The following is a 27,890-nucleotide window of genomic DNA, read 5'->3' as shown; positions in this document are numbered from 1 at the left end:
TATATTTTTTCTAACTCCTGGCCATCCAAGCGGCCAGCAACAGACACAACACCCACAGCGGGCGGGCCGGGCCGAGGGGGGGAGGGCCCCCTGATGGGACGGTGGGAGTAGGGCCCACTGGCGGGGCGATGGTTGGCGGGGCGATGGAGTGGTAACATGTTCCCACGTTGCCCACTTTATCGACGGCCACGATTTCGACGATCTGCGAGCAGCAGGAGGCGTTGTAGGAGGCCTCGATGTCGAGGTTGGTCAAAGCGTCGTGAGGGAGGACTCCATTCCCCTGCCGCAGAGTGATGCGGTCGATGCCCGTGCCGTTACCGTCGGTGACGTTGGCGGAGAGATTCCAGCGGAAAGACGCGCACTGAGACACGTTCGTGGGACAGTCGTCCGCCGCGACCCGGACTACTTTACACGTTGGCCGGACAAAGTCTGTAATCTGGAAAGGACATGAAGCAGTCTTAGCACGTATAGTTATAATATTTAAATCATAAAGGACTACATTTAGACCAGTACGGAAGAGGATTAGGGCTACATGGGATCATTTTGGGGGAATTCTGACTTTAATAAATGAATAAAGAGCTCTGACTTTGAGTCAGAATTCTGACTTTAAACTCAGACTTTTGACTTTAAACTTTGGATTCTGACTTTAAACTCAGAACTCCAAAAAAATTCCCATGAGGCCCTAATCCTCTTCCGTAGACCAGAGATTACCAACATTATTTAGTTTGGAGCTAACAAAAATTGTGAATTTCTAGAGTTCCTTCAAGTACACCTATGGAAGGGAGTGGTTACCTTGGTGACAACAGACAGCCTTAAGACAGCGTAGTTGGAATCAGCTGAGGCAGAGGTCTTGGCCATTATGGTCAGTGTGACGTCGGTGCCTGATGGTGTGTCTTTGGGTGGTGTGATGGTCAGAGTACCATTAGCGTACTGCCCGGTCGTCAATGGAACACTGGCGTAAAATAAGGAAGCGTGTTTAAATCTTAAATTGAGGTTATGGTCTCTAAATGTAGGATGAACCCCAGTAGCTTTAGCCAAGGTACAAACCCAGTGAATGTTGCTGGTTGTGAAATCATGAATTCAACATTTAGTTTGGAACATGTGTTTTATACCCTACTTCATGGGGAATGTCATAGGGAATTCTCTGTCATTCCTGGCGTTGATGGAGCATGGCCCGCCAGAGCCCTCTGTCATCACGCTGAAGGGAATGCTCAGCATTTGTCCCGGCTCCACGCTGCTGTCCACCACTGCCTGGGGAAGCACATGCACTTCATTCACTTCATGCATTGTCTTTGTGTATGGTCATCAGATTTAGTTGCTGTATATACTACAATTAGTTTACGATTCATAGTCATTTTAGAAAACAAAGTGCCAAGCACTAACAGTCGTTAGGTTAACCCATTCCCCGTATACAACAAAGATAGCTAGGATAAGATGCTACACAATGCTAAGTTCTATTAAAGTGCAAGGACGTATAATATACAATTATGCGTCAGAGGTGTGGGGGGGGCGGGGGTAAGGGGGGGAGGCAAAGACACTTTTATCCAAAGCGAATTCAGATCCATCGGTCGTTTATCGTCGTCGGTGTGTTCAATGAGGCTGACCGTGACGATGACTTTAGAGACGCTCATCTGGGTGGTGGACTGGCGCTGGAACTGACTGCCGGACACCGAGTCCGTCCCCGTCAGGATCACCACAAACTCCCCCTGTGGAACCGCGTCCACCGTGACCAGGATGTCCCCGTTGCCCATATCCGTCGTCGAGCCTTTGCTCACAGGCCCAGCCCGGGACACCGGAATGAGGCCCACCTCGCCCACCGTGACCGACGCAGGCCCCTTCCGGCCCATCACCGACAGCAACAACATGACCGGCCGGCCTGAGTTCAAACAGCAGGGCTGGTTTTATAATTTTTCCATGTCTTTCCATGTATCCGTTGTACCTGTATCACTATACGGCAATGATTGCGCATACAGTATAATACTGCAGTTAACACTAATACATTTACATTACATTTAGGGCATTTAGCAGACGTTCTTATCCAAAGCGACTAACAATGCACACATTCACACACCGGTGGCGGAGTCAACACCACAAACAGCCAGCTTGTCAGTAGCAGTTAGGGTGAGGTGCCTTGCTCAGGCACACCTCGACACTCAGCTAGAAAAGATGTTCATAGAACTAAGCCGGGGATCGAACTAGCAACCTTTCGGTTTCAAGTCAGCCCGCTCTACCTCCCTGAACTACTGCTGCCGCTAATACAATATTTACCTGCTTGTGGACGCCCGGTGATGGGTGCATAACCGGGGTGGGGTCCCTTGAAAGCGTGCACATAGTCATAGATGAAGGTGATGGTATTCTGGCCTAGAGGTTTGAACACACACAACCTCACACAGTTACATATCACACCTATGTTCTGGTACCATGGACGCTGAATGGAATAACATATTATTTAAAATGTACCTAGAACACTGCCCTAACAGCCAAATATGTAAGGGAGTATTATCTTGCCCTCTTGGGGGCTAGGGTCAGGGGGGTGTCATAAATACATGGCCGGTTAAGCCCTTTGAGACTGTCCCTGTGATTAAGTGCTATACATTAAAATGTAATTGAATTATGTTCAATGTCTATGTTCCCCGGGTCCTATGTTCCCCGGGTCCTATGTTCCCCTCTTTGTATGAGACTGGGGAACATAGGACCCTTTTTTTTTAAAAAAAGGGTCCTATGTTTCCCCGCTTTTCCCAAAAAGGGTCCTATGTTCCCCGATATATATGTGATCGGGGAACATAGGACCCTTTAAAAAAAAAAAAAGGGTTCTATGTTCCCCGGTCTGTTACTTTTTCCACCATTACTGCCAAATTCCGGCCGAGATAACTACCATTGCATGTCTTTACCTTATGTGGAAGAGGGAGAGACGTCGGAGAACCTGACGCAGTCTATTCATACGACGGTAAGCAAACCCCGAGAAGCCCAATCCCTACGAGAGCTACCCGCGCTACGGCCATCCGGAGGCGCACAGAGCTTTTGGCCGTGATATTATTAAACAATTATATTATATTATTTACTATTATATAAAGAGCTCCGGGAGTCGCAAACGGCAACAATCACTTTCTCCTCCATGCTGCAGTTCACCCCGGACTGCACTGCACAGAGTTTGACGGGGAGACGTGTCCAATAAATAATTTTTTTTTTTTTTCGGCCGCATTTTATATTTTGCGCTCCCCCTCTAGATGGCGCTCTAGGCGGCCGCCTGACCCGCCTGTAGGGAAGGCCGCCCCTGAACATAGGACCCAGGGAACATAGGGATGACCCCGCCCAGAAGAACCCAAAGTCTCCTCCGTCTGACCTGTGACCTTCAGTGTGTAGGGTAGAGCCGAGGCCATCTGTATCTTCCAAGTTCCAGTCTGCTTATCATCATCCAGACGGATCCTCCACAGGTTCCCAACACTCTGGATCGTCCCCAGGCCACCGCTGAGCTGCGTGTTGCTCTGACTCACACCTGAGGGTTGGTATCAGGTCCAAGGACATTGGTCAGAAGAAGGAGAAACAGCAATATATCTCTGCCGGTACAGTAAGGATGTTCATAGAACCCAGTGCCAAGAACTAACAATCGCTAGGTTAACCCATTCCCCGTACAAAAACAGGTAGCCAGGATAAGATGCTACAAGATGGGAAGTACTATTTTTAAGTGCAAGGACGTACAACATAAAATAAGTGCAGACATTAAGTGCCACGATATAGTAGGTAAAGTCATTCACAAACACACACAAACACACGCATACGCAAACATACACACACTACCGTATTCTTGTGTCATGCTAAACTCATGTCTGTTCTCCCACAGGAGAACTTTGGCAACTTTGGTGACCTCTAGTGGCCAAAGATATTCAGGACCTCAGTCTGCCATTAGAGGTATGGGCCACATCTGCTGGGTTTGGGTTGGTTGTATTCCCTTTGTTGTCCAACCATAGAGCTGGGGTGTGACAACGTACATGTATATATATATAGAATGTGGTTTACTCAAGTGGTCCTTTAGGGCTTGCTAGTAAATCCCTTGGCATGTTGTAATACCTGCAGGGTTGCTAATGGTGAACGTCATCTGACTCCCAGTTATGTAGAGCGTGATGTTCCTCATAGACTCGTCCAGCAGGAACGTGAAGGTCTCACTCCCAGAGCTCCTGGACCGCTGAAGAACGGTCACCTGATGGGAAAGGAAATGCAAGTCTGTGACATTTGTATGTTTACACTTGAGGGGATATTGCTGACGCTTTCACCCAAAGCGACTTACAACTATTCATACACACACCGACGGCGGAGTCAACCACGCAGGGCGACAGCCAGCTCATCTGGAGTAGTTAGGGTGAGGAGCCTTGCTCAGGGCACCTCACATGAATGGGTGAATGTTTGGCAATATGGTAAAGCACTTTGAGTGGTCACTGGTTAAAAAAGCGCTGTATAAATGCGGTCCGTTTACGTTTGAACAAAGTAAAGTGTATGTTTTTCTATCTGTGCCGACTGACCGTTCTAGCCTCTAAAGCTGTTGGACCTTACCAGGGCTGAGGTGGAGGTGTCCAGGATGATGCCTGTGGCTTCAGGCAGATTTCTCTTTGTGACGTGGATAGCCTGGCCCCCAGAGGCCAAGGCCAGGTCCGTGTAGTCGTTGAAGGACGCCGTGACGGAACGCTGTTTCCTGCCTCCGGTGGTTGTTATGAAGAACACCACCTGACACGGATTAACATTTAGGGCATTTAGCAGACGCTCTTATCAAAAGCAACTTAACTACATTTGTCAGAAGGGAAACAATCTCACGCTGTCTGTACAGTAGGGACCCTCTAGGCACTAACAACTGCGCTAGGTTAATTCCTTACATATAACGATGATAGCTAGGATAAGATGCTACACAATGCTAAGTACTATGTTTAAGTGCAAGGACGTACCTCATACAATAACTGTGTACTTTAAGTGCCAGGGCGTACAACATACAATAAGTGTGTAAGAGGGTTGTGTGTGTGTGTGTGTGGGGGGGGGGGGAGCCTCACCGTAGACTTGGTGCTGCTGATGAGAGCCGAGATGGTGTCTTTGAGCTCGATGTCTTTGGCGGTGGCGTCGGTGAACACGAAGATGTGTGAGAAGGCCGGAGCGGCCGTCAAGGCCATCTGGAGAGGGAGAGGGAAAGACCGATAATTTATCAGTGTGGGAGGATGTGCGGCGTCTGGCCTGCAGGGGGAGTATGGGCAGCTTGGGAGCGCACCAGATTGGCTGGGGGGATTGGGCCTGATTGCGGGCACCTGCTCGCAATCAGGCCAATCAGGGAGTGTGTATTCAAGTGCCTGCTTTGTTTGTAGTAGGAACCGGGAGAGAGGGAGAGATCCAACGCGATCCCCACCAGAGATCCCCACCAGAGATCCCCACCAGAGATCCCCACCAGAGAACCCCACCAGAGATCCCCACCAGAGAACCCCACCAGAGATCCCCACCAGAGAACCCAACCGGAGATCGCAGGTCGCGGAGCGCTGAACGCGAGGACTCTCCCGGACGTTGTTGATTTATAGTTTCAGAGCCTCTGTTTTGTTTTGCTGTCGATTGAAATGAGCGAGCTCCCAGTGAGGGACGACGAACTGTGGTCTCCACGCACTCTTTAACCTGCTACAATCGGTTTACACGTTAACAATTAAATCGTCCGTGTTTAAAGCGCAGAATAACGGATATGCAGAATAACCTGGAGCCCTGAGTAACACATCTCTGGTTCGTCACCGCCGCCTGTGGCCGTCAGCTTGGAGATCTCATTCTTCATGACTTTGGGGTCTGTGGTCCTTGTCAATGGTCCGAAGTCTGCATACCCACAGAGGTATAAATAGGAAATAATGTTAAGGGAGCATTTTCTTGCCCTCTGGGGGGCTATGGTCAGGGGGGGGGTAATACACATATTTGTAGGTACTGTCTCAAAGCCCTTTGAGACAGTACCTGTGATTAAGGGCTATACTAATAAAATTGTATTTAAGTACATTTGACCAGATATTTTCAAGAGTGCTTCTTTTGTCATCTGATCTTTGAATGCAATTCTCTGAATCAAGATGCTTTGTAGATGGCTGGTAGCATTATTTAACGCATGAAACGAAGCAAAGCCTACTGATCAAATAGTAATTTCATGACTAAAAAAGGACACTATTGTAACGCTGCCCCATGAGTACATTTACATTCAGGGCATTTAGAAGACGCTTTTATCCAAAGCGACTTACAATAAGTACATTTGTCAGAAGAAGTGAAACAATATATATCGCTGTCGTTACAGTAAGGATGTTCATAGAACCAAGTGCCATGCCCTAACTATCGCTAGGTTAACCCATTCACTGTATGCAACAAAGATAGGTAGGATAAGATGCTCCAAAACTAAGTACTATAACTAAGCATGACATACAGTAAGTGCGTACATTAAGCGCCAGGACGTAGAGCATACAATAAGTAAGAGGGGTGGGAGGGGGAGGCTATGTAGTCTAGGTGAACTCTGAACAGATGAGTCTTGAGTCTTTTGCGGTAGCTGGTGAGTTACTCTGAGTAGGATCCCAAACCAACTCACCGGGGTCGTTGAAGGGGACCAGGATGTACTCCGATGGTTCATCCTGCGTTCCCTTTGTACTGTCAATGATGTTGTAAACCTTGTCCTTGGCCGCCGCAATGTCGTCCGACATGCTGCCCGTGGTGTCGATGACGAAGCACAACACCAACGAGCGATCGATCCCCATCAACCTGGAGGAAGAGGAGGAAGATGAGGAGGAGTTTGTGATCACAATGAGACAAAGGGGAAACCGAGGGACATCCTGGTCCGATGTCCCACGGCGAGCCTCAAAGCGCAAAGCGCGTCTCCGGCAGGAAGGAAGAGGCGTCACCTCAGGAAGTCGCGGTCGCCAGCCGCTCCTCTGATGTCCTCCAGGAGCTGGAGGCTGGCGCTGGTTGCCGCGGTGACGGCGGCGTCGTGGAGGGCCTCGTTGCCGGGGCGACACTCATCCTTGCTGATGCCCCCGCGGGGTACCGCCGCGCTGGTCAGGTCCCCTGCTCCTCCGTGGCTGCATTTACCTGCGGCCACACGCACCGTTCGTACGTCATACGTTGTTTCTAAATTATTATTTATATTCGTATATATATATATATTATTTTTTTTGTTAGATATTTTTATAAATATTTGTATATATTTATGTATTTTATATATTATCATTGCCTCATAAAAATGATGATAATAATACAAAATAGATTAAATGAAAGAGAAATTGATATCAGCGTGGAGAAAGGAATTCATATCAGTGTAAAATAATCAATTGTATGAATCGTAGCTTTTGTCACTTTATTATCGATTTATTATCTATATGTTGATACCTTTAGGCTTTTTACTGGAGGAAATTCCCATGTAGCCCGATGTCAGCTTATTTTCCTGAAGAATGTTGGCAAGGATAGTGTTGGGACAATTCCCACTGGCACAGTCACTGCATGTGGCGGTGTCCTTAGCTGTAAGCCACAGCAGCAGCAGCACCAAGAGGCATACCAAAAAAGCATATTTAACGCTTAAGTCTTTCATTGTTGATGTTGATATTTTGTCAATTTAATTGAGGTTTAGTGTTTTATGTCACATTTTCCCTGGTTTGAATATGCTTGGGCTATCTCTCAAGTAGAATATTCGATTAGCTTTTGGTGACGCACCTTGAGTGTTGTGTTAGAAGTTGGTTTAAAATTCTTGAGTTACATTGTAAAGGCATGTTTGTACCCACAACTGTTATTGATGGTGCCCCATCCACCCCATGGCTCAACAATCTATTGTCCCAGTTGTTATCGTGAATGGCACCGACTTCCTCTTGCAGAAGCCTATCTTTCATAAACCTTGCAGTGGTTTAAAGGGACACAAGGAATTCTCTCATACACACACGTACCTGCTATGTTTTCTATGGGGAGATTTGGTTGGATGAGGTTGGCAAATGGCTCTGTATTTCCCAACTCAACCCAGTTACTGTGGCTGTAAAAATCCTATTGGCCAACACACACACACACACACACACACACACACACACACACACACACACACACACACACACACACACACACACACACACACACACACACACACACACACACACACACATGCACACACACTTTTTATGTTGATGAAAAAATTATAATGTATTGGTTTCTGTTTCTGGTGTGTTCCTCACCTGTAGTGTGTGGAGAACTCTGCCCAGCATTTTCCTGGAAGCCTGGTGGTTTTGGATGTTGGCCTTGATGCTGACCACACCCTCTGTGATTAGGCCACGCCCTTCCAAGAAGGCCTCAGAGTTAAAGTGGTGAGGAGCGCTGAAATTTATACCATTTTCTTTTTCAAGCATTTCATATCTTGTTTTGTGTTCTAGCATTTTTTTGTAATTAGTATGCCTTTTTATACATTCCTTTATTAACAAGCCCTCTATTTTACCCTAATTATTTAACCATATTTTTTAGGACTTGGCAACGATTCAAAGTTTTATTCACGTTAAACGCATAGTATTGGTGAGTTAATTCAGACAGTTAATTAGTACAATTGTAAACCAAAAGTTACCACAGTTAAATTCAAATAAGTAGCACCACAGATTTGGGATTTGTGAACAGGCTGTCACTTACTGCAAGTGTAATTGAACAAGTGGAACTAAAAACAAAAATGATTTCTGATATGAATGTAGACGTTCTTTGGGAAAAGCCTTGCAAAATCAAAGTGAAAAAAAAAGAGGTTGTGCGTTAATGTGTCAATTTGTATTAATCGCGTTAATATAAGATTGCGTTAATGCGTAATTAACGCCCAGCCCTAATATTTTTATAACTAATGGGGGGTAACTAGTTCTGGAGGGACTCTAGTCATACACTGCAGCTAACTGCTGTCCAATCAAACGCTTGTACACTGATTGGCGGTCAATAGAAGACAAACACTCACTCTGTGAAGTGAAGTGTACTCAGCTGAATTTCACTCACAATTTCACTGACTATCCTAATTAATTGTTAAGGTTCCCATATCATGCTTTTTTAGGGTTAGTAATTGCATTTGGATCCCATATCATGCTTTTTTTAGGGTTAATAATTGCATTTGGAGGTACTACTAGAATAGGGTTACATGCCTGTATGTTAGAAATACCCCTTATTATTCACACGCTGTACATTTCTGAAAAAACAATTAGCATCTTTCAAAAATGGTCTGATTTGTAACATTACGGCCCCCTTCCCGAGGCGCCCAGTCTGCTGTGATTGGTCAACTGCTTTGCGCGTGCGTCGGCAAATTCCACCGCACAGTCTGACGTCACAATGTTACGGAAGTACGGTTTGAGCGCAAACAAGCTGTTTCAGGCATTCATTAAGGGGGCGTTCTCGGTGGGCGCGAATACTCCCACTGGCTCAGACTTAGATTTTTCTAGTTTAGCAGACGTAAAACAAGTATACATACGTCATATAACCGTCTAAAGCAAAGGGAAAAGCAGAAAAAGCATGATGTCACACCTTTAATAAATATGGGTCTATATTCTACTAGAAAGATGTTTTTTTTTTTCACTCACACACCTGTCAACAAAGTCCAGGTCCACCAGCGCGTTCTCGATGCAGACCTCCCGGAGAGCCGCGGGGAACTTGGCGGCTGACACCTCCCCGGTCGCCGTGGGACCCAGACAGGCCCGGACCAGCTCCTCCGCGGAGGGACCCTGGAGGTCAAAGGTTAAAGGTCAGGCCTCCATTGGTACAGCAGACGAGGAGGGAGAGAGGTGTGCCGTGTGTTGTGGGCGGCATGTGGCTCAGGAGGTCGAGCGGGGTTGGCTGGTGACCGGAAGGTTGCTAGTTCGATCCCCGGCTCCTTCTAGCTGAGTGTGGAGGTGTCCCTGAACAAGACACCTCACCCTGACTGCTCCTGACGATCTGGCTGTCGCCCTTGCGTGGCTGACACCGCCGTCGGTGTGTGAATGTGTGCAATGATGGGTGAATATTAGGCAATACTGTAAAGCGCTTTGAGCAACTACTGGTTAGAAAAGCGCTGTAGGCCTATAAATGCAGTCCATTTACCGTTTACAATTTGTTGAGGGATAAAACTGATTTCAGAAGCAGTGTACAAGATACCGAGGACTCAGATTAACCTATGGGCGTACGTGTGTGTCTAGGATTATCGGGGGATTAGTATCGACATCGTAGTGACAGTGGGCCGGTGTTTTCAACCTACCGTGGGATTAAACTCATACCCGAAAGAATCGGCCACAGCCTGACAAGTCTCTTTCAGTTTTTGCAAAAGAGCCGTCTTTGTAATGCTGGCATGGGTGGCTGCCCCACTTCCGGTTGGGACAAAGCCCACCGAGCTCTGCAGCAGAGCCAGGGACAGGGCCAGGGCAAGGGCCAGGGCGTGCAGGGCTGAACACATGATCGCTGGAGAGAGGACGGGCTGGAGGGAATTCAACGGTTAGAATAATGTTCAAAGATGGCAGTCAGATCGCAGTGTTAACAAAATTAATTAATTTCATGTTGGTGGTGAAGTTAACTTCTTCTGAAAGTAAGATAAGGATACAACAAATGGTATACAAAAATAATTTCATTTAAAGACTTGACAACTAATGTGTAAAATATTTTACTGATTTTTTGTTTGAGCCACAACTGCTCTGTAAATAATCTTTTAATTTTTAATTGTATCAATGAATGCTTATCAACAATTGTCAATCCATACACCCGTTGGCAAAAAAAACAACAACATACAAAACTGTAAGTAAGTAAAATAATATTACCATATATGTATAGATAATATAGATAATATATATTAGTATGCTACACGTGAACCTCCTAAAATGGCGCAATTTGATTGGTTCACTATCTCGGGATATTGGGCAATATATCCCATGATTGAGATCTCAAACTCTGGATATTGTTTTCATCGCCAAATGTCTGTCTTTCCACGCTAATAAACAGGGCCACTTTCATGGAGTGCTCCTCTATAGATTATTTTGCTTATACCACTCTGGCATCGGCATGCATGGCAACCTTCAAAGCGTTGTACTTGAAAGCAGACACATCAGCATTGACCTATTAGGGGGTCTATCTGAAACAGCGCAAGACGCACTCGAATGTATCCATCCAGTGGCTTGAATATCTTTCCCATATCGACCACCTGGAGATTCATCATGCCCTCAATCACGATGAGGTTCAATATGGACCATTCTTCCTAGACGGATATGCCCTGAGTACACCCACAGCCTATCAATTTGCAGGGTGCTTTTATCATGGGTATGAACATTGCTTCAATGCTTTTCATCTAAACCCTGTCACAAAGAAGACCTATTGGGAAATTCGGAAGCAGTTTCAGCTCAAAGTCTCTGCCCTCAAAATAAATCATGTCTTAAACGGTAGATGTTGAGTTGCACAGTTCTTGTCGACTCTGAAGCTACAGAGCAGGATCAATCCCTGTGATTCTCTCTATGGTGGTCGTACCAAAGCCATTGAAATGTTCCATGTTCTCACAAGGCCGAGCCTGGTGAGAAAATACGCTACCATGACTTCACCTCACTCTACCCTACAGTACAGGCCCGCTGTCTGTGGGGATATCTGTAGTTCCACATGTTACCACAAGGTGTCGGTACCGGTTCTACTAATGAGTGAATACTGTTAATACAGAGGGATTTAGTACTGAGTTCATACAGTGAAGTCGCATGTAAGATGCTCCGTCTTTATAATAAATGACAAGTGCTAAACAAAGATTCTTTATTGAAATGAAGAACGAAACATGGTACCAGGAGTGAAAGACATAAAGTGAGTGTGTTTCGGTTCTGGAAAAGCGGACAGTCGCCTACAAATTCGACGATGGAGAACTTGATGAGACCTCCCGGACACCTAAAGCTAACGGGAAACGTCGACAGTAATTGGCGCACATTTCAGCAACAGATTCGGCTCTACATCGAGGCAGTGGGGCTGGACAACAAACCGGACGCAAGAAAGGTAGCGTTATTACTCACTATAGCTGGGCCACAAGCCATTGAAGTATACAACACCTTCGTATATGAGGATGGGGAAGACCAATCCAAGTTTAATACTGTGCTAGCCAAGTTCGAAGCGTATTGTTCACCAAAAAAAAAACTACACATACGAGAGATACATATTCCGTTCAAGGCTGCAGGAGCCAGGGGAGAGTGTTGACGGCTTCGTCACAGACTTGAAGATAAAAGCACAATCATGCAATTTTGGAACCCTCAAAGATTCGATGATAAAGGACCAGATCGTATTCGGAATTGATGACAAGAAGGTTAGGGAAAGACTGATAAGGGAGACTGAACTAAAGATAGATGGAGCGGTGAAAATAGCCCAGGCTAGCGAGCTAAGCAAAAAGCATGTGCGAACGTTCAGTGAAGCAGCGACTAGCAATGCTATCCTGCGAGAGATGGCAGATGTTGGCGCCATTTCTAAGCACCACAATGCACGTCGAGGACATTCCAGTGGACAGAAAACGGGACAGTTTCAGTGCAAACGGTGCGGCACACAGCATAAGCCCAGAGAATGCCCTGCTTTCGGCAAGCAATGCAGCAACTGCCAAGGCAATAATCACTTTGCCAAACAGTGTTTTTCGAAACGAAAAGAGAAACAGAGAGGAAGATCGGTGAATGTCGTGGAAGATCCGGAATTAGGTGAGACATTCTTTATTTCCACTGTGAACTGTGAAGATGAACCAAAAGCACAGATAAACGCTGTTAAATCAGACAAATGGATAGCACCACTGCAAATTAATGGGACTGTAGTTACAATGAAGCTAGATACTGGTGCAAAAGCAAACTTGATCAGCATGTCAGATGTGAAGGCAATGAGAAGAAAACACTCGCACTAAAAGACTACAATGGACAGAGCATTGAGTGTTTAGGCACATGCAAGCTGGAAGTCACAGTCAAGGATAAAGTGCATCACCTGCTCTTCTCAGTTGTTCCTGAAGGACTTGATTCACTGCTAGGGGACAAAGCCTGTGAAAGCTTGGAGCTAGTGAAAAGAGTGTACCGGATCAACACCAGCATGACTGACTCACCTGACTCTGCTGACACGATCGTGCAGAACTTCTCCGACGTCTTCAGAGGTTTTGGTATGCTGCCATTTACATACAAAATTCAGCTGAAAGACAATGCACAGCCAGTTGTTCATGCCGCAAGAAGAGTTCCACTGGCACTCAGAGACAGCTTGAAGAAAGAGCTGGAGCGGATGACGGCGCTTGGAGTGATAAAAAAGATCGAAGAACCAACGGAGTGGGTTAATTCCATGGTCTGCGTAAAGAAAAAGAATGGAGAGCTTAGGATATGCATGGATCCAAAAGACCTAAATGAAAATATCAAGCGTGAACACTACCAAATACCCAAGCGAGAGGAGATCACCAGCGAGATGGCAGGCGCCAGGTACTTCTCAAAATTGGATGCATCACAAGGTTTTTGGCAATTGAGGCTGGATGAGAGCAGTACCCAGATGTGTACGTTCAATACACCCTTTGGACGATACTTTTTCCAGAGGCTCCCCTTTGGAATTATATCCGCCTCTGAAATCTTTCATAGGGCAATGGAGCACATCATCGAAGGCCTGGATGGAGTAAGAGCCTATGTAGATGACATAATTATATGGGGGTCCACAATCCAGCAGCACAATCAGAGACTGACCAGTGTTCTACAGCGAATACAAAAGAATGGATTAAAGCTCAACAAAAACAAATGCCAGTTTGCTGCTCAAGAGATCGTGTTCCTCTGAGACAAGCTCTCAGCTCAGGGAATACAGGCAGATGAAGAAAAGATCAACGCCATAATGAACATGCCAAAGCCCACAGACAAACCAGGTGTCCTACGCATCATGGGAATGGTAAACTTCATCGGGAAATTCATACCCAATCTCTCAGCGAAAACAACTTACCTGCGTGAGCTCCTCCACAAAGAAAACAACTTCAACTGGACAGCCAACCATGAGCGCGAGTGGCTAAAGCTCAAAGATGCACTCACTGCCACACCTGTGCTGACATTCTTTGACCCAACCAAAAGAATCAAGGTGTCGACAGATGCTTCGAAAGATGGAATCGGTGCGGTACTACTACAAGCCGAAGGTGAGCACTGGAAACCTGTAGCATATGCATCTAGGTCAATGACAGAGACTGAGTGCAGATATGCACAAATTGAAAAAGAATGTCTCGGATTAGTGTTTGGCCTTGAAAAGTTTCACAGCTACATATACGGCCTACCCACCTTCACAATTGAGACTGACCATCGTCCACTCCTTGCAATAATGAAAAAGAACCTGAATGAAAGCACCTCATTCTCGCCGATGCATTGTCAAGAGCTCCTATCAAGGGTTGTGCGAGCACGACTGAAGATGATGTCCAGGTGCACGTCAACACGGTGTCCGCAGCGCTTCCTGTGTCCGACGCTAAGACCCGGCAGATCATCGACGTGACGGTGAAAGATCCAGAGCTACAGCGCGTCATGGAGAACATCCGGGATGGATGGGCTGCAGGATCCTGTCCACAGTTCTTCCACGTCAGAGGTGAGCTGAGTGTAGTCAATGGACTGTTGTTAAAACAAAACAGAATAGTCATTCCACGCACACTTAGAAAAGAGCTACTGCAGAGAATTCATGAAGGACACTTAGGTGTCGAAAAAAAAAGTAAAAGAAGGGCAAGAGACACAGTATACTGGCCAGGACTTAACAAAGACATTAACAACATGACAGGCAAATGCGAGACATGCCTGAAATACAGAAACAAACAAACAAAAGAGCCAATGACGGTAACTGATGTGACAACAACACCTTGGCACATCATCCAACTGTGTCATTACACATGCCAAGTCCATCTTTGCCAGACATGGCATTCCGCATACAGTAATGAGTGACAATGGACCATGCTTCAGTAGCAAAGAGTGGCAAGACTTCGCAAAAGTCTATGATTTCAAGCATGTCACATCTAGCCCACTGTATGCACAGTCTAATGGCAAAGCAGAGAAAGGCGTTCACATCCTGAAGCAGCTGTTGAAAAAGGCTGCAGACAGTGCTTCCGATCCTTACCTGGCTCTACTGAGCTACAGAGCATCACCTCTGGAATGCGGAGTGTCACCTGCTGAGCTGCTGATGAATAGAAAGCTTCGAACAACACTTCTGTTACGGCTGCCGTCTAATGTGCATTTGAAGTTCCATGATTCTGTATGCAAATCCAGCTGGGGGTTTTCCGTTCCGATGATTGGTCCCCTCCCTACTTCCTGGATCCCATCGAAGCTACCAAGCACGAGTCTTCAATCAAGCCAGCTGCATAAATAGCGTGTGTGTCCACAGTTCGGGGCGGCTGTGAACCAGTGATCAGTCCGCCTCTTTGTTGCTGCCTACCATTTGTGGTGGCTTAGGAAATGGGAGTTTTGATGTCGTTGTATTGCCTGGCTGTGAATTGAGTGGTTTCAGCCAGTGCCTTTTGTTAACCCTGTGTAGTTTTCTTTTGTTGTAATTCTGTGTGCATGTGCACTCTTCTCACTTGATTAAATCCCTGAATTTGACCTGAATCTGTCCATGGTTTCCCATCCTTTTCATTTAACATCCCAATCACGTGTTGCGGCTCTTAAAACTAGCCGGGTCGTAACATAAATGGGGGCTCGTCCGGGAACGTTAAATGAGAACCATGGCAGAAAAGCCCCATTTATGTTACGACCCGGCTAGTTTTAAGAGCCGCAACACGTGATTGGGATGTTAAATGAAAAGGATGGGAAACCATGGACAGATTCAGGTCAAATTCAGGGATTTAATCAAGTGAGAAGAGTGCACATGCACACAGAATTACAACAAAAGAAAACTACACAGGGTTAACAAAAGGCACTGGCTGAAACCACTCAATTCACAGCCAGGCAATACAACGACATCAAAACTCCCATTTCCTAAGCCACCACAAATGGTAGGCAGCAACAAAGAGGCGGACTGATCACTGGTTCACAGCCGCCCCGAACTGTGGACACACACGCTATTTATGCAGCTGGCTTGATTGAAGACTCGTGCTTGGTAGCTTCGATGGGATCCAGGAAGTAGGGAGGGGACCAATCATCGGAACGGAAAACCCCCAGCTGGATTTGCATACAGAATCATGGAACTTCAAATGCACATTAGACGGCAGCCGTAACACTCCCCCCCTTAAATTACAAGCCCTTGCGGCTTGGCGTTAAGGTTTCATGCATAAACATAGCTAACACACATCTCTAGCGCCTAGACAAAACATCAGCGACCCCATTTTCAGATCCCTTTTTATGTTGGATGTCGAGGTTGAAGTCTTGTACCGGCCAATCAGCACCTCCAGATCACTTTGCTGTCCAGCAGTTAAATGCTGAAAACAGCTTGACAGGTTTGCAAGCATCTCCGAATTTGGAAGTCGGACCGGCTGATGTGTAGGAACGCGCAACGGTGGGTCATCTCCGTAGAGAGCACCCACAGGTTCTGTCACAATGAGAGCAGCAACTTTAATATCCGACGGTTCAGCTACTAAGGCAGGAGCAGGAGGCTCCCCCTGAACAGGCAATAAGAAACTCTCAGCCCCTTTCTCCTCTTTGTCACCTGAGAGAACTGACATGAATAAACTGTCAGACAACGAAACTTCACGATCATCTGGGCTAATCTCATGGGAGCGAGCACGAGTTACAGCGCAGGCTGGAAATACATTCGGAGGTGTCTGATCTGATGATTGGTTCCCATCACGCTGGGGTTGATCTAGAACTTCTAGCGTGGGAGTTACCTTACCTCCTGCGATATCGTTCCCCATCAGGAGTACGATACCGGGGATTGGCAGTTCAGTACAAACTGCTACTGGGAAGAATCCAGTAACGAGAGTGGACTGAATATGGATGCGGTGCACTGGCCGTGGTACGCAACACATTTCAACCCCTCTAAGAACTGATTGGTAATGGCAAGCAGAGTTATCAGAAAAAGGAAGCGCTGATGCCAGAATAACAGATTGAGCGCAAGCAGTATCTCGCAAGATCCGTATGGAGTGTCTATCAGCTGCCTCACCAGACAGTGACACAAATGCATCAAATACGAATGGCTTAAAACAGTCATCAATTTTCTGATCAGATGAGTTAGTGTTCACCCCATGATCTGCTTTAATCAGTCCTACCCCTTTTGCTTGAAAGGAGCGTGAGGGCTGTTCTCTACGTTCTAGTGTCGAGCAATTTGCAATGACATGGCCAACTTGGTGGCAGTAATAACATTCCCTTTCCTCTTGCGACCCACGTGGGTTAGATGATCTAGGAGGAGGGGAGTGTGACACAGCAGAAAAAGCAAATTTATGAGTTAACACGTACTCATCAGCCAGTACAGCGGCAGCAGAAAGTACTCCTGCTTTCTGCTCATTCAGGTAGACAACAATATGCTCAGACAAACACCGCTTAAAGTCCTCTACCAAGATCAGCTCTCTCAACGCATTGAAATCACTAACTTTACATGTTGCACACCATTTATCAAATAGCGTTCCCTTCTCACGGGCAAACTCAACATAGGTCTGAGCAGAAGTTTTCTTGTGACCTCGGAACTTCTGTCGGTATGCTTCGGGGACAAGTTTGTATGCTCGTAGGATAGCCGTCTTAACAGTTGCATAATTTAAACTATCTTCAACAGGGAGTGCGCCCATAGCATCCTGTGCTTTACCATGCATTTTACACTGAAGTAGAAGCGTCCATATTTCAGGTGGCCATTGTAAAGCAGCAGCTATTCTCTCAAACACATTGAAATAGGAGTCAACTTCACTATCCCGAAATACAGGTACTAAAGCCACATGCTTACTAATGTCAAACACCACTTTAGGTGAACTGGTGGAGGTGGTGGAAGGTGGCGACATAGCTAAGCCTCTATGAGCACTCCGCCCTGTTTCAGAAGCCTCAAGCTCGAGCTGTCTCAGCCTCACTGCCGTCTCAGCCTGAATTTCAGCTTTTCTTATTTCCAGCTTAAGCTGGAGCTGGGCTTGCATCTCCCGCTCATGAGCTTCCAGTTGCAGCCGAGCCAGACGGACTTTAAGCCGTGCCCCAGTACTGCCAGTACCGCTAGGTGGGGAAAGATCATACTTAGGCATAGTAACCGGGGTCTTCCCTCGCTCACCTGCCTGGTAGGCTTTCCCCGAGTCTGAGGGCGTCTCAGCACTTGGATCACTCGCTGCTCCTGCTGAGGAACGGGGAAGAGACACGGACTCCAACTGCTCAGTCATAGTAATCACACCCTGTTCCACCAATCCACTAATCACTCGTTCTCTAATTTCTTTTTTAAGCATGGACCTGATAACGGGAATGTTGAAGTGGATGGCTATCTCCACTAAATCATCCTTCCTACCATTATACACTTGTACAACCGTAGGATGTTCAACAAATGCATCGAAATTAAACTTTTCTGCCATGGTTCTCATTTAACGATCCCGGACGAGCCCCCATTTATGTTACGACCCGGCTAGTTTTAAGAGCCGCAACACGTGATTGGGATGTTAAATGAAAAGGATGGGAAACCATGGACAGATTCAGGTCAAATTCAGGGATTTAATCAAGTGAGAAGAGTGCACATGCACACAGAATTACAACAAAAGAAAACTACACAGGGTTAACAAAAGGCACTGGCTGAAACCACTCAATTCACAGCCAGGCAATACAACGACATCAAAACTCCCATTTCCTAAGCCACCACAAATGGTAGGCAGCAACAAAGAGGCGGACTGATCACTGGTTCACAGCCGCCCCGAACTGTGGACACACACGCTATTTATGCAGCTGGCTTGATTGAAGACTCGTGCTTGGTAGCTTCGATGGGATCCAGGAAGTAGGGAGGGGACCAATCATCGGAACGGAAAACCCCCAGCTGGATTTGCATACAGAATCATGGAACTTCAAATGCACATTAGACGGCAGCCGTAACACTTCCAACCTCTGCAAAGCAAAAGAAACGCCCAAAGCTGGAACAAAAGCTGAAACATCAGAAAATGAAACAAAAGAATTTCGATGACAGACCAGCAAAGCCGCTTCCACCACTGTCCAGGGACGACGCAGTCAGGATTGAAAGTCCTGAAGGATGGACGACGAAAGCTACTGTTCTTCAAGAGGTCGCTCCACAGTCCTACACTGTGAAAACACCAGAAGGACAGATCATCAGGCGAAACCGGCGCAGTCTCCTGAAAACACCAGCAACACCAGAGACTGTTCCAGACCAAGAGCTCAGTCAAACCCAAGCTGAGTCCGAGTCAATCTCCACACATAATGCACACTGCAACACAGACACAGACACTGATAATCTAACCAATACTTCTCTTCCAGGTGAAATGCTGATAAGAAGATCCGCAAGACATATCAAGAAACCTGAGAGACTTGACCTGTAAAAAAAAAGGAAATGAGTTAATGTGTTATGTGTTATGGCATTAATGTTTGAGTTTAGTTACAGTAATTAATTAGCCATTGTGTTTTTTCTTACATAACTAAATACCAAGAATGAGTTATGATGTTTGTTGTTACTACCTATAATGAGAAAAGAAGTCCATGCAGTTTAATGGAAAAGTTGTCTAAGGTAATTACTGACACTTATGATGCTTTTAGTTTTTCATGCTTCAGAGAAAGGGGGATGTGGTGATATCTGTAGTTCCACATGTTACCACAAGGTGTCGGTACCGGTTCTACTAATGAGTGATTACTGTTAATACAGAGGGATTTAGTACTGAGTTCATACAGTGAAGTCGCATGTAAGATGCTCCGTCTTTATAATAAATGACAAGTGCTAAACAAAGATTCTTTATTGAAATGAAGAACAAAACACTGTCCTTATCATGTACGGAACCCCAAAATCATTTTAAGAAATTTCAAGTCTGTGGAAGAGTATTTTGGTATTGTCAAATGTACCGTGCTGCCCCCCAGAGGTCTATACCACCCTGTTCTCCCTTACAGATGTAATCGGATTTTAACAAATGGTGATACACAGAAGTATAATTCCAAACCGGTGTTCGTTGCAATTAAGAAATATCAAACCATATTTAATGTTTCTTAATAATAATAAAAAATACAGGGATCCAAATCAAGTTCTGGATGAGAGGGCATTCCCAAAAATGCTAGTTTATTTCACAAGGTCCATAAATGCACTTGTATTTGCTTCTTGGTGTACCCTTAGGCAGTGGTACTACTTAATTCTCCTTCACTCCTCGATGCTGAACGTTCTCATGGCCCTAACTTATGGCCCCTCAAATACAACAGCTGACCCCAGCGGGGTCCCACCAAACCAAACCAAACCAAAGTCAAAGAACCAGCACTGCTGATCACAAGAAACAACATCAACAAAGGGCAATACTTACTCTGAATTCAGACTGTATTCGAGGATGGGAGACACCTTCGGGACGGAGACACCCTCAGTGTACAGAGTTGGGCTCTTTATGGGTTCACTATCCAATGGCGCGCATCCCTGCCCTCCTGACGCGGGACTCTGTCCAGACGTGTGACAAGCCCTTTGACGCTCCTGACGTCTGGCTGATATCGAGACATGTTTGCTCATTAGTTGGAAAAGAAGAAGGAGGGCTCCAGTTTGTCGGGAAACATTGTCATTGAAGGTGTCACTTTACCCTTTTTGTGATCAACATTGCTGGGAAAGAGCTTCCACATTTTTGGTTTACCTCATGCAGGAATTTCGGCATTAATGTCTTTTAGAACACATATTTAGTGGCAGGGAGAACGAAATTAAACAGAAACAGATTATGAAATCAATGTTCTTTCGCACGGTGTCTGTCATCAATAATTATTATTTCTGGGGGGGAATGAGCTGTTTTTCCAACGCAGACTTCAAAGTGGTAAAATGTACAAGTTTTAACATGCACACACTCACTCATGTGATGCAGGGCTGGCAACCCACACGAATTGGCCATAAGACACACCCTTTCCATCGGCTTCACAAACGCCGCATCCCCGATTCTCATGCTGACTTGTTCGTCTGAGAAAGAAAAAAGAAAAAAATCTGTCATCTGTTATCAACCTGTTCATCTTAGATTGGCAAACACCACCGTGTTCGATTAGTTAAGCTTTCAAGATATCTTTGTTTGGGGAATGGGTTAACCTTTTTGAACCGTTTATTAGTGCTTGGCACTTGGTTCTATGAACATCCTTATTGTACCGACAGTAATATTTAGTTTGACCTTCTTCTGACAAATGTGCTTATTGTAAGTCGCTTTGGATTAAAGCGTCTGCTAAATGCCCTAAATGTTAATGTAAATGACTGAACAAAGCAGAAAGGTTTAATTTTGAACGTTCTGGGTCTCATTTATAAAACTGTGCGTGGGATCGCTACTAAAAGTGTACGTAGGCCTACGCCATAAAGCCAAGTTTTGCGTGCGCCAAAAAATATTCCGATAAATAAAACCCTGCGTACGCGCACCGTACGCAATCTTTGCTTTATAAATCACAGAGTGCCTCAAGTGTGCGCAGCTGAATCAGCTTCACGTTCCGCCCTGTACACGCCCCTTTTTAACCATAAATGGTCAATGCAAATGACCTCATGAATTCGATCTGCATATAAAACAGACTCAGATGCAAGTATTATGTCTTGTCGGAAACAATGGCAGAAGTACTGAGAAAAGCCAAAAAGCGAAATTTCACGGAGGTTGAAGTGGAGACACTTGTGGGTGAGATGGAGGCCCGAAAGGTAGTTTTGTTCGGCGGTCACGGGATTGGGATCGCCAACAACAAAAAGCAGAGTGAGTGGCAACATGTTGCTGCAGCAGTGAACTCTGTCAGTAGCACGGAGCGCACAGTCCCAGAATTAAAAAAGAAGTGGTCTGACATAGAGTTACATATTTTTATGTAGCCTAGTGTTATGGTCCCTAAATATACCCTCTCCCTCCGAATCCTGCCATTTGCATGGTCCGCCAGAAGTGCCATATAGTATTACCCAACCCATTACCACGGCGCAGACCTCTGTATTTATAGGGTTACGGTAATAAGACTGACCGAGAACATCTTGGATAATCAGTTTGTAATCACCCACGTAAAATGTTCTTGAACACAACCCCTTTTTAATGCGTGATTTGTCATGAAAAGCATCAAGAGTAACGGACAACGTTTGTGATGAATGTGGCTTGGTTTTCCCCACTTGGGATTTAATTGACATTTGATTATGTGTTTACAGTGTCACATAAAAATATTATGTTATTGACACATGTTGGACAGATGCTTTATTCCGTGCAGTTGCGCCGTCAGTGGACAGTATGGAGTGACGGGATTAAATATAGAGAATCTTTTTTTATTTGTATTCTAAGGAGATGTTTCTGGAGTAATAACTGCAATAACGCAGTAGATTTAAATTATTCTGATTAGGATTTAACGCATGATACGGGTTGAAATTAAATTTATGAAGGGCGATGATAAAACATAATCGTTCTTCTCACTCTACAATTCTTCGGTCTGACTTCAGTTCACCACGACACCATCTGTGTCGCCAATTCTCCTTTTCCTCCAAGCAAGCGTACGCATGGGTCAGAGTTTGCTTAGGGCTGCGCACATTTTCCCGTCAAGTTTTTTTTTTATAGATGACAACCTTGGCGTGGAAAGTCACGTACGCCAATTTCAGCTCCATTTTGTGCGTACGCAACGGTTATAAATGAGACCCCAGTGTTCTGTTACCATCAATTTTGTTTTCTCATCCTCCCTTCCTCGCGTCCTTGCTTTCCCTTGTTTTTCTTATTAATCTTGTATTCCTGTTTCCCTCCCCCTCCTCCCGGTTGAGTCTCGTTCAGTCAGTTCCCATCGCATGATGACAGCGCTCGTTTCTTTCCCTCTAGGGAAGGGGGAACCGATGTCAAACGCCACCGCAACCACCTTCGCCCTCGGGCACAGCCAGCAGCTCTTCTGCCCTCTGCTGGCGGCCATGCGCGAGCACTCCCTCAACAAAGACAGCGGGGCCCCTGGTGGTGATCGCAGGGAGCTACATCTTGTTTGGGGTCAGCCTGAGCAAGAGGCAGACGAAGAGGAAGCAAAGTGGCAGCAAGCTAGCCGTAGGGCTGATAGAGCCGGGGGCGACGACCGTCCAGACCCCTCAGGCTCTGAACCAAGGGGTAAACCTTGGTTCACACACGGCATACATCCACTTCGTTCTTTACTCGGACGCCTGCGTGGAGGGCGCCTCTGGTGTCGCCCTCCACGCGCCCAAAGCACCCCAAAATCAACCTGCTGGCCCAGAGCTTCACCAAGATGGTGACGTCGGTGATCGCGGCGTTCATACTGTGCTGGGCGCCGTACCACATCTTCTGCCTCATCGAGGTGTCGGCCCACTATTGGCCCCAGAGGGTGAAGCTGGTGGAGGTGGGGCTGCCCTTTGCCACCTTGTTTGCGTTCCTGAACCCCGTGTTGAACCCCATCCTGTACGCCTTGAGCTGCCCCTACTTCTGCGTGCGGATCCGCCACAGCCTAGGGGCGCTGTTCGAAGGGCCTGGGGGAGGAGGGCGGGGGCAGAGCGCTCGGCACGTCGATGTGGTCGAGGAGGAGGAGCAGGGTTCGAGACGCAAACCTCCCGTGAACCTGCGGGATCACCAAACCATTCAGGGGAATCACACCTGGCCCCGCATTCGCTGGACCCCTTCCCGTCCTCGCTCTGCTCCTCCCAAAGCTTCCAGGTGGACTGAAGATACCGAGATGCCAATGCTAGGACCAAGTGGAGTACAACGCGGCTTTCTGAATGATAACAGTTAAGTGGACTGCATTTATGTAGAGCTATTCTAACCTGGGGCCACTCAAAGCCCTTGAAAATGTTGCCTTACATTCACCCATTCATGGACACATTCACACACCGAAGGCGGTGTGAGCCCTTGTCACCCCAACTGCTGACACCGCAAGGTGTCAGCAGTTGGGGTGAGGTGTCTTGCTCAGGGAAACCTCGACCCTCAGCTAGGAGGAGCCGGGGATCGAACTAGCAACCTTCGGGTTATCTGCCAACCCACTCTACCTCCTGAGCCATATGCCGCCCAGTTAACATTAAAAGTGTAGTGTGTAGGATCTAAAGTTGAGGTTACATGTAGCAACAAACTGATTCCCTCACCTTACCATCACCTATGACTTAGCAGAAGCTACGGTGGCCTGTACTGCCATGTAGTTGGTCATAGCTTACAACTAAGACAGTCATTTTCATTACACATTTAAAATACATCCTCTCTAGAGTATTTTGTCCATTCTGGGCTACTGTAGCTACTGTTGATGCTGAATGATGCTGCTAAATCCGACATACTGCACCTCATATATTTTTGGCTGACACGTACTGAAACACTCCCCCAAAACCAGCATTTCTACTTGTCTAAACAGCAGTAAATTACTGTCTTAAATTAAATCAAATTATGCCTTGAAACCTCCTGTCACTACATGTTATAAAGGCTGATGATGATGTTTACAACTGCCTGAAACCCTGGCTCCCAGACAAGTTCCTAATTACAGTTTTTGCCAATTGCTTGAACACTATAAAGTAGACACATGTTTAGACCAAAGTAACACAACTTGAGGTTTTTGTTACTATACCTTAAACACATGTAACCATACCTTAAACAAAAGCCCTGCTTTGCACTTTAGTTGCAATTTTGCAACACACTTGCTCCTGCACACTACACACTATTTCATACATAAGACATTTAGTTCAAAAATGAAATCTCAGTGTACCATTGGGATCACATCTATTCAAAATACTAAACACATTGGGCAATTGAAAATACTTAAATACACACATGAAAACATTTACTTACAAAACTGAACACCTATCAGCCAGCTACAAAAATGCCAAAGGGCAATTGTGCACATCCCGGGGCAGCACGGGGGAAATATGTCATTGTGTGCTGCCATAAGCCTTCAAGGGTAACTGCACCATCATGCAAAATAGGTCCCTACAATACCCAACATATCATTACACTTCTAGATGCACTTCATGACGCAGCTGAACAGGACAGCTGACAGGTCAGAGCAGCCCAGGTTTGTTGTTCTCTGGGATAATGTTAGTTTCCATCGTGCTGTTTTGGTCCGGAACTGGTTCACCAACCATAAACAATTTGTGTTTTTTTGGCTCAAAGATGGCGTGCATATGACCGCCAACCATATGCCTGCATGCCTCTTCTGCAGGCAATGGAACAGGCCTCCGGAGACATTGAGGTAAGGTCAATCCATGGATGGATTTGGCACACAAGGCGAGGATCCATAAGCCCACTATCATGTTCTTCAAGGAAAGAGGGGTCGAATCCAAAGGAATAGCTTTAAAGAGATACTTTATTTGTATAAAGTATTTTCGGTATGGTAAACTGATGCTCTGAAGTTAAGAGAGATTGAAGATGTGCCTTAGCACGTGCGAGAGTGTTCTCCTAGCTAATCCAAGACACTAACCCACCGATATCCTAGCTTAGCTTTGAGAGTTCTCCTGTCTTCAAGATGTGGAGGCTTTCTTATGGACTCGGAGGACCGGAAGACTTGGAGAAAACCGGTGGGACGTAATCCTCGGTTTCCTCGCTTGGTCTGTGGTGCTGCCCTCTGTGGATAAAGTATCTATTGCAGCCTTCAGTAAGGCTCCCCTTGTGGCTATGTATGGTATTTACGGCTAATATGTTTGGTCTTCATTGAGTCTATGTGTGGGTAGCTTAGATTCTTAAAATACGTAACACCACCCACCCACAATTGCCTTGTTTTCCTGTGTTTACAATACAGTCGTTTTTGGTGGTCATGAAAACATGATTTCTATGGAACTGAAGAAAAACAGTGAACATGAAAGACTGCAGTGTTTTATATAAAGTAGACTAGTGTGTTGCTGCTGATCTGAAAGTGTGTTCATATGATGCAAGTGTGTATCATTTTGTCATCAGAGTGACATTTTGACAAAGGATAGTTAGGTTTCGATAGCAGAGTTTCAATTTGACATAGATGTGAACTGTATATATTTTTCAGTGTCGTGTCTTATTTGCTTGTGTATTGAGTTTTGACACAATGAGCCAAGTTTTTTTCAAAACGTGTTCAAGCAACGAGAACCATGACAAGTCGTAATTAATATCTTAAGTCATTTCAACTGTCAAGACAAGTCTTTATTATTGCCAAACAACTCAAATCGTCTGGAATTACAGTTTTTTTCAATTGCTTGAACACAAATTTTGCAATGCTTGGCTCATTGTGTCAAAACTCAACACACAAGCAAATAAGACACAACACTGAGAAATATATACAGTTCACATCTATGTCCAATTGAAACTCTTCTATCGAAACCTAACAATCCTTTGTCAAAATGTCACACAGAAGACAAAATGATACACACTTATATATATGAATACACTTTCAGATCAGCAGCAGCACACTAGTCTACTATAAAACATTGCAGTCTTCCATATTCACTCTTTATTCAGTTCCACAGAAGGCACATGTTCAAAACAACCAAAAAATCAAGTAATCAATACTGTACATTGCAGTACGGTCCTTTCAGTGCAGTAAATTCAGTTTAAGCAAAAATAAACGTGTGTGTATGTAGTGGTAGTGTCAAAACTCAACACACAAGCAAAGTATTTTCAATCACCCCAGGTGTTTTGTATTTTGAATAGATGTGTTTTCCCAATGGTACGTGGGCTGGTACAAGGTGTCGTGTTACAGGGACGTCTGACACAAAACCTAACAAACTAAAACGTATGAATACACACACACACACGCACACACAGACACACAAACAAATCCAACTGCCTTCTGCCTCTGTTACACAACCCCAGATCTATGTTGATGTGTGGTATGACGGAGGGGTCCTCTGTGTAGTGCTGCAGTATCGTGAGTGGTTATGAAACACGTAAACGGTTATTGATATGGCTTATTTTCACAGGTGCGTATTTCTAGACCAAAAAATAACAATTTAAGCGAGGTACATTTTTGGTGTGGGTGTGGGGAAGGGTGTCCGTGGGGGGGGGGGGGGGGGGGGGGTGTGTGTGTGTGTGTGTGTGTGTGTGTGTGTGTGTGTGTGTGTGTGTGTGTGTGTGTGTGTGTGTGTGTGTGTGGGTGCGATTACATAAGTGCTTTGTGCATTTATTTTGAATGCAATAAGCAAAGAACAGCATTCTGCCCTATAGTGCGAAGAGGATTTAGGACAAACCGACAACAGAGTCAGAACAGAGCAGAACCAGGACACAGAGAGAGAGGGAGAGAGAGAGAGGGAGGGACAGAGAGAGAGAGGGAGAGGGAGAGGGAGAGGGAGAGAGAGAGAGAGAGAGAGAGAGAGAGAGAGAGAGAGAGAGAATAATGATGGGATTATTTTACATGTGTGAAAATGTGCATGGTGGAAGCTGTGCTTACAAGTGTTGTTGAGGCAGAATTGACAATTGATCATATTATGTATATAGTTTTGGAAACATCTTTTTTTTGGTTAATGAATTCCAGGCGACTGGTTAGGTTAGCGTGACCTATTCTCCTGCCACCATCAACCAGTCGCTCGTGCATGCATGTGTGTGTGTGTGTGTGATGTGTGTGTGATGTGATTTGTGGTGTGTGTCTGCGTGTGTGTGTGTGTGTGTGTGTGTGTGTGTGTGTGCGATGTGTGTGTGATGTGATGTGTGAAGCGTGTGTGTGTGCGATGTGTGTGTGATGTGATCTGTGAAGCGTGTGTGTGTGTGTTGGGGGGATGTGTGCGATGTGTGTGTCTGCGTGTGTCTGTGTGTGTGTGTGTGATGTGTGTGTCTTCATGTTGTGCGTTGGTTAGTCTCCATCCGTGAAAGCCGGAGGATAGGAATTATGATCAGAGCGAGGGAGAATGTAACGTGCACATAGGCAGAGGGTTTATAAAGGAGGGAGGAAGAGGAGGGGGGGGTGAGGGCGGGCTGATGGGTCGGGGGGGTGAGGGTTAAGCAAAGGAGGAGCAACAACAACAGGAGATCTCCCGGTAATCACGCCGCC

The 27,890-nt window shown here is 45.8% G+C and overlaps 1 protein-coding gene across 1 annotated transcript; it reads right to left on the bottom strand.

Annotated features, from left to right (window-relative positions):
- Nucleotides 1-10: 10 nt before the first annotated feature.
- On the bottom strand, nucleotides 11-20,353 carry LOC130380133 (von Willebrand factor A domain-containing protein 7-like). The gene is made up of 18 exons (XM_056587315.1): nucleotides 20,318-20,353; nucleotides 10,208-10,423; nucleotides 9,562-9,698; nucleotides 8,196-8,334; nucleotides 7,917-8,010; nucleotides 7,369-7,497; nucleotides 6,885-7,071; nucleotides 6,575-6,744; nucleotides 5,717-5,829; nucleotides 5,037-5,153; nucleotides 4,549-4,719; nucleotides 4,069-4,198; nucleotides 3,344-3,496; nucleotides 2,269-2,361; nucleotides 1,605-1,876; nucleotides 1,118-1,251; nucleotides 793-952; nucleotides 11-436 (listed from the first exon to the last, which is right to left on the bottom strand). Exons 2-18 carry the CDS (start codon nucleotides 10,400-10,402, stop codon nucleotides 11-13), a joined length of 2,820 nt encoding a protein of 939 aa, XP_056443290.1. The 5' UTR covers nucleotides 10,403-10,423; nucleotides 20,318-20,353.
- Nucleotides 20,354-27,890: the final 7,537 nt, after the last annotated feature.

Source organism: Gadus chalcogrammus, chromosome 3 (assembly GCF_026213295.1).
Source record: "Gadus chalcogrammus isolate NIFS_2021 chromosome 3, NIFS_Gcha_1.0, whole genome shotgun sequence".
In the NCBI taxonomy this organism is placed as follows: Eukaryota; Metazoa; Chordata; class Actinopteri; order Gadiformes; family Gadidae; genus Gadus; species Gadus chalcogrammus.
Note: the sequence above shows the minus strand (reverse complement) of the source record. Positions and strands in the feature narration are given on the sequence as shown.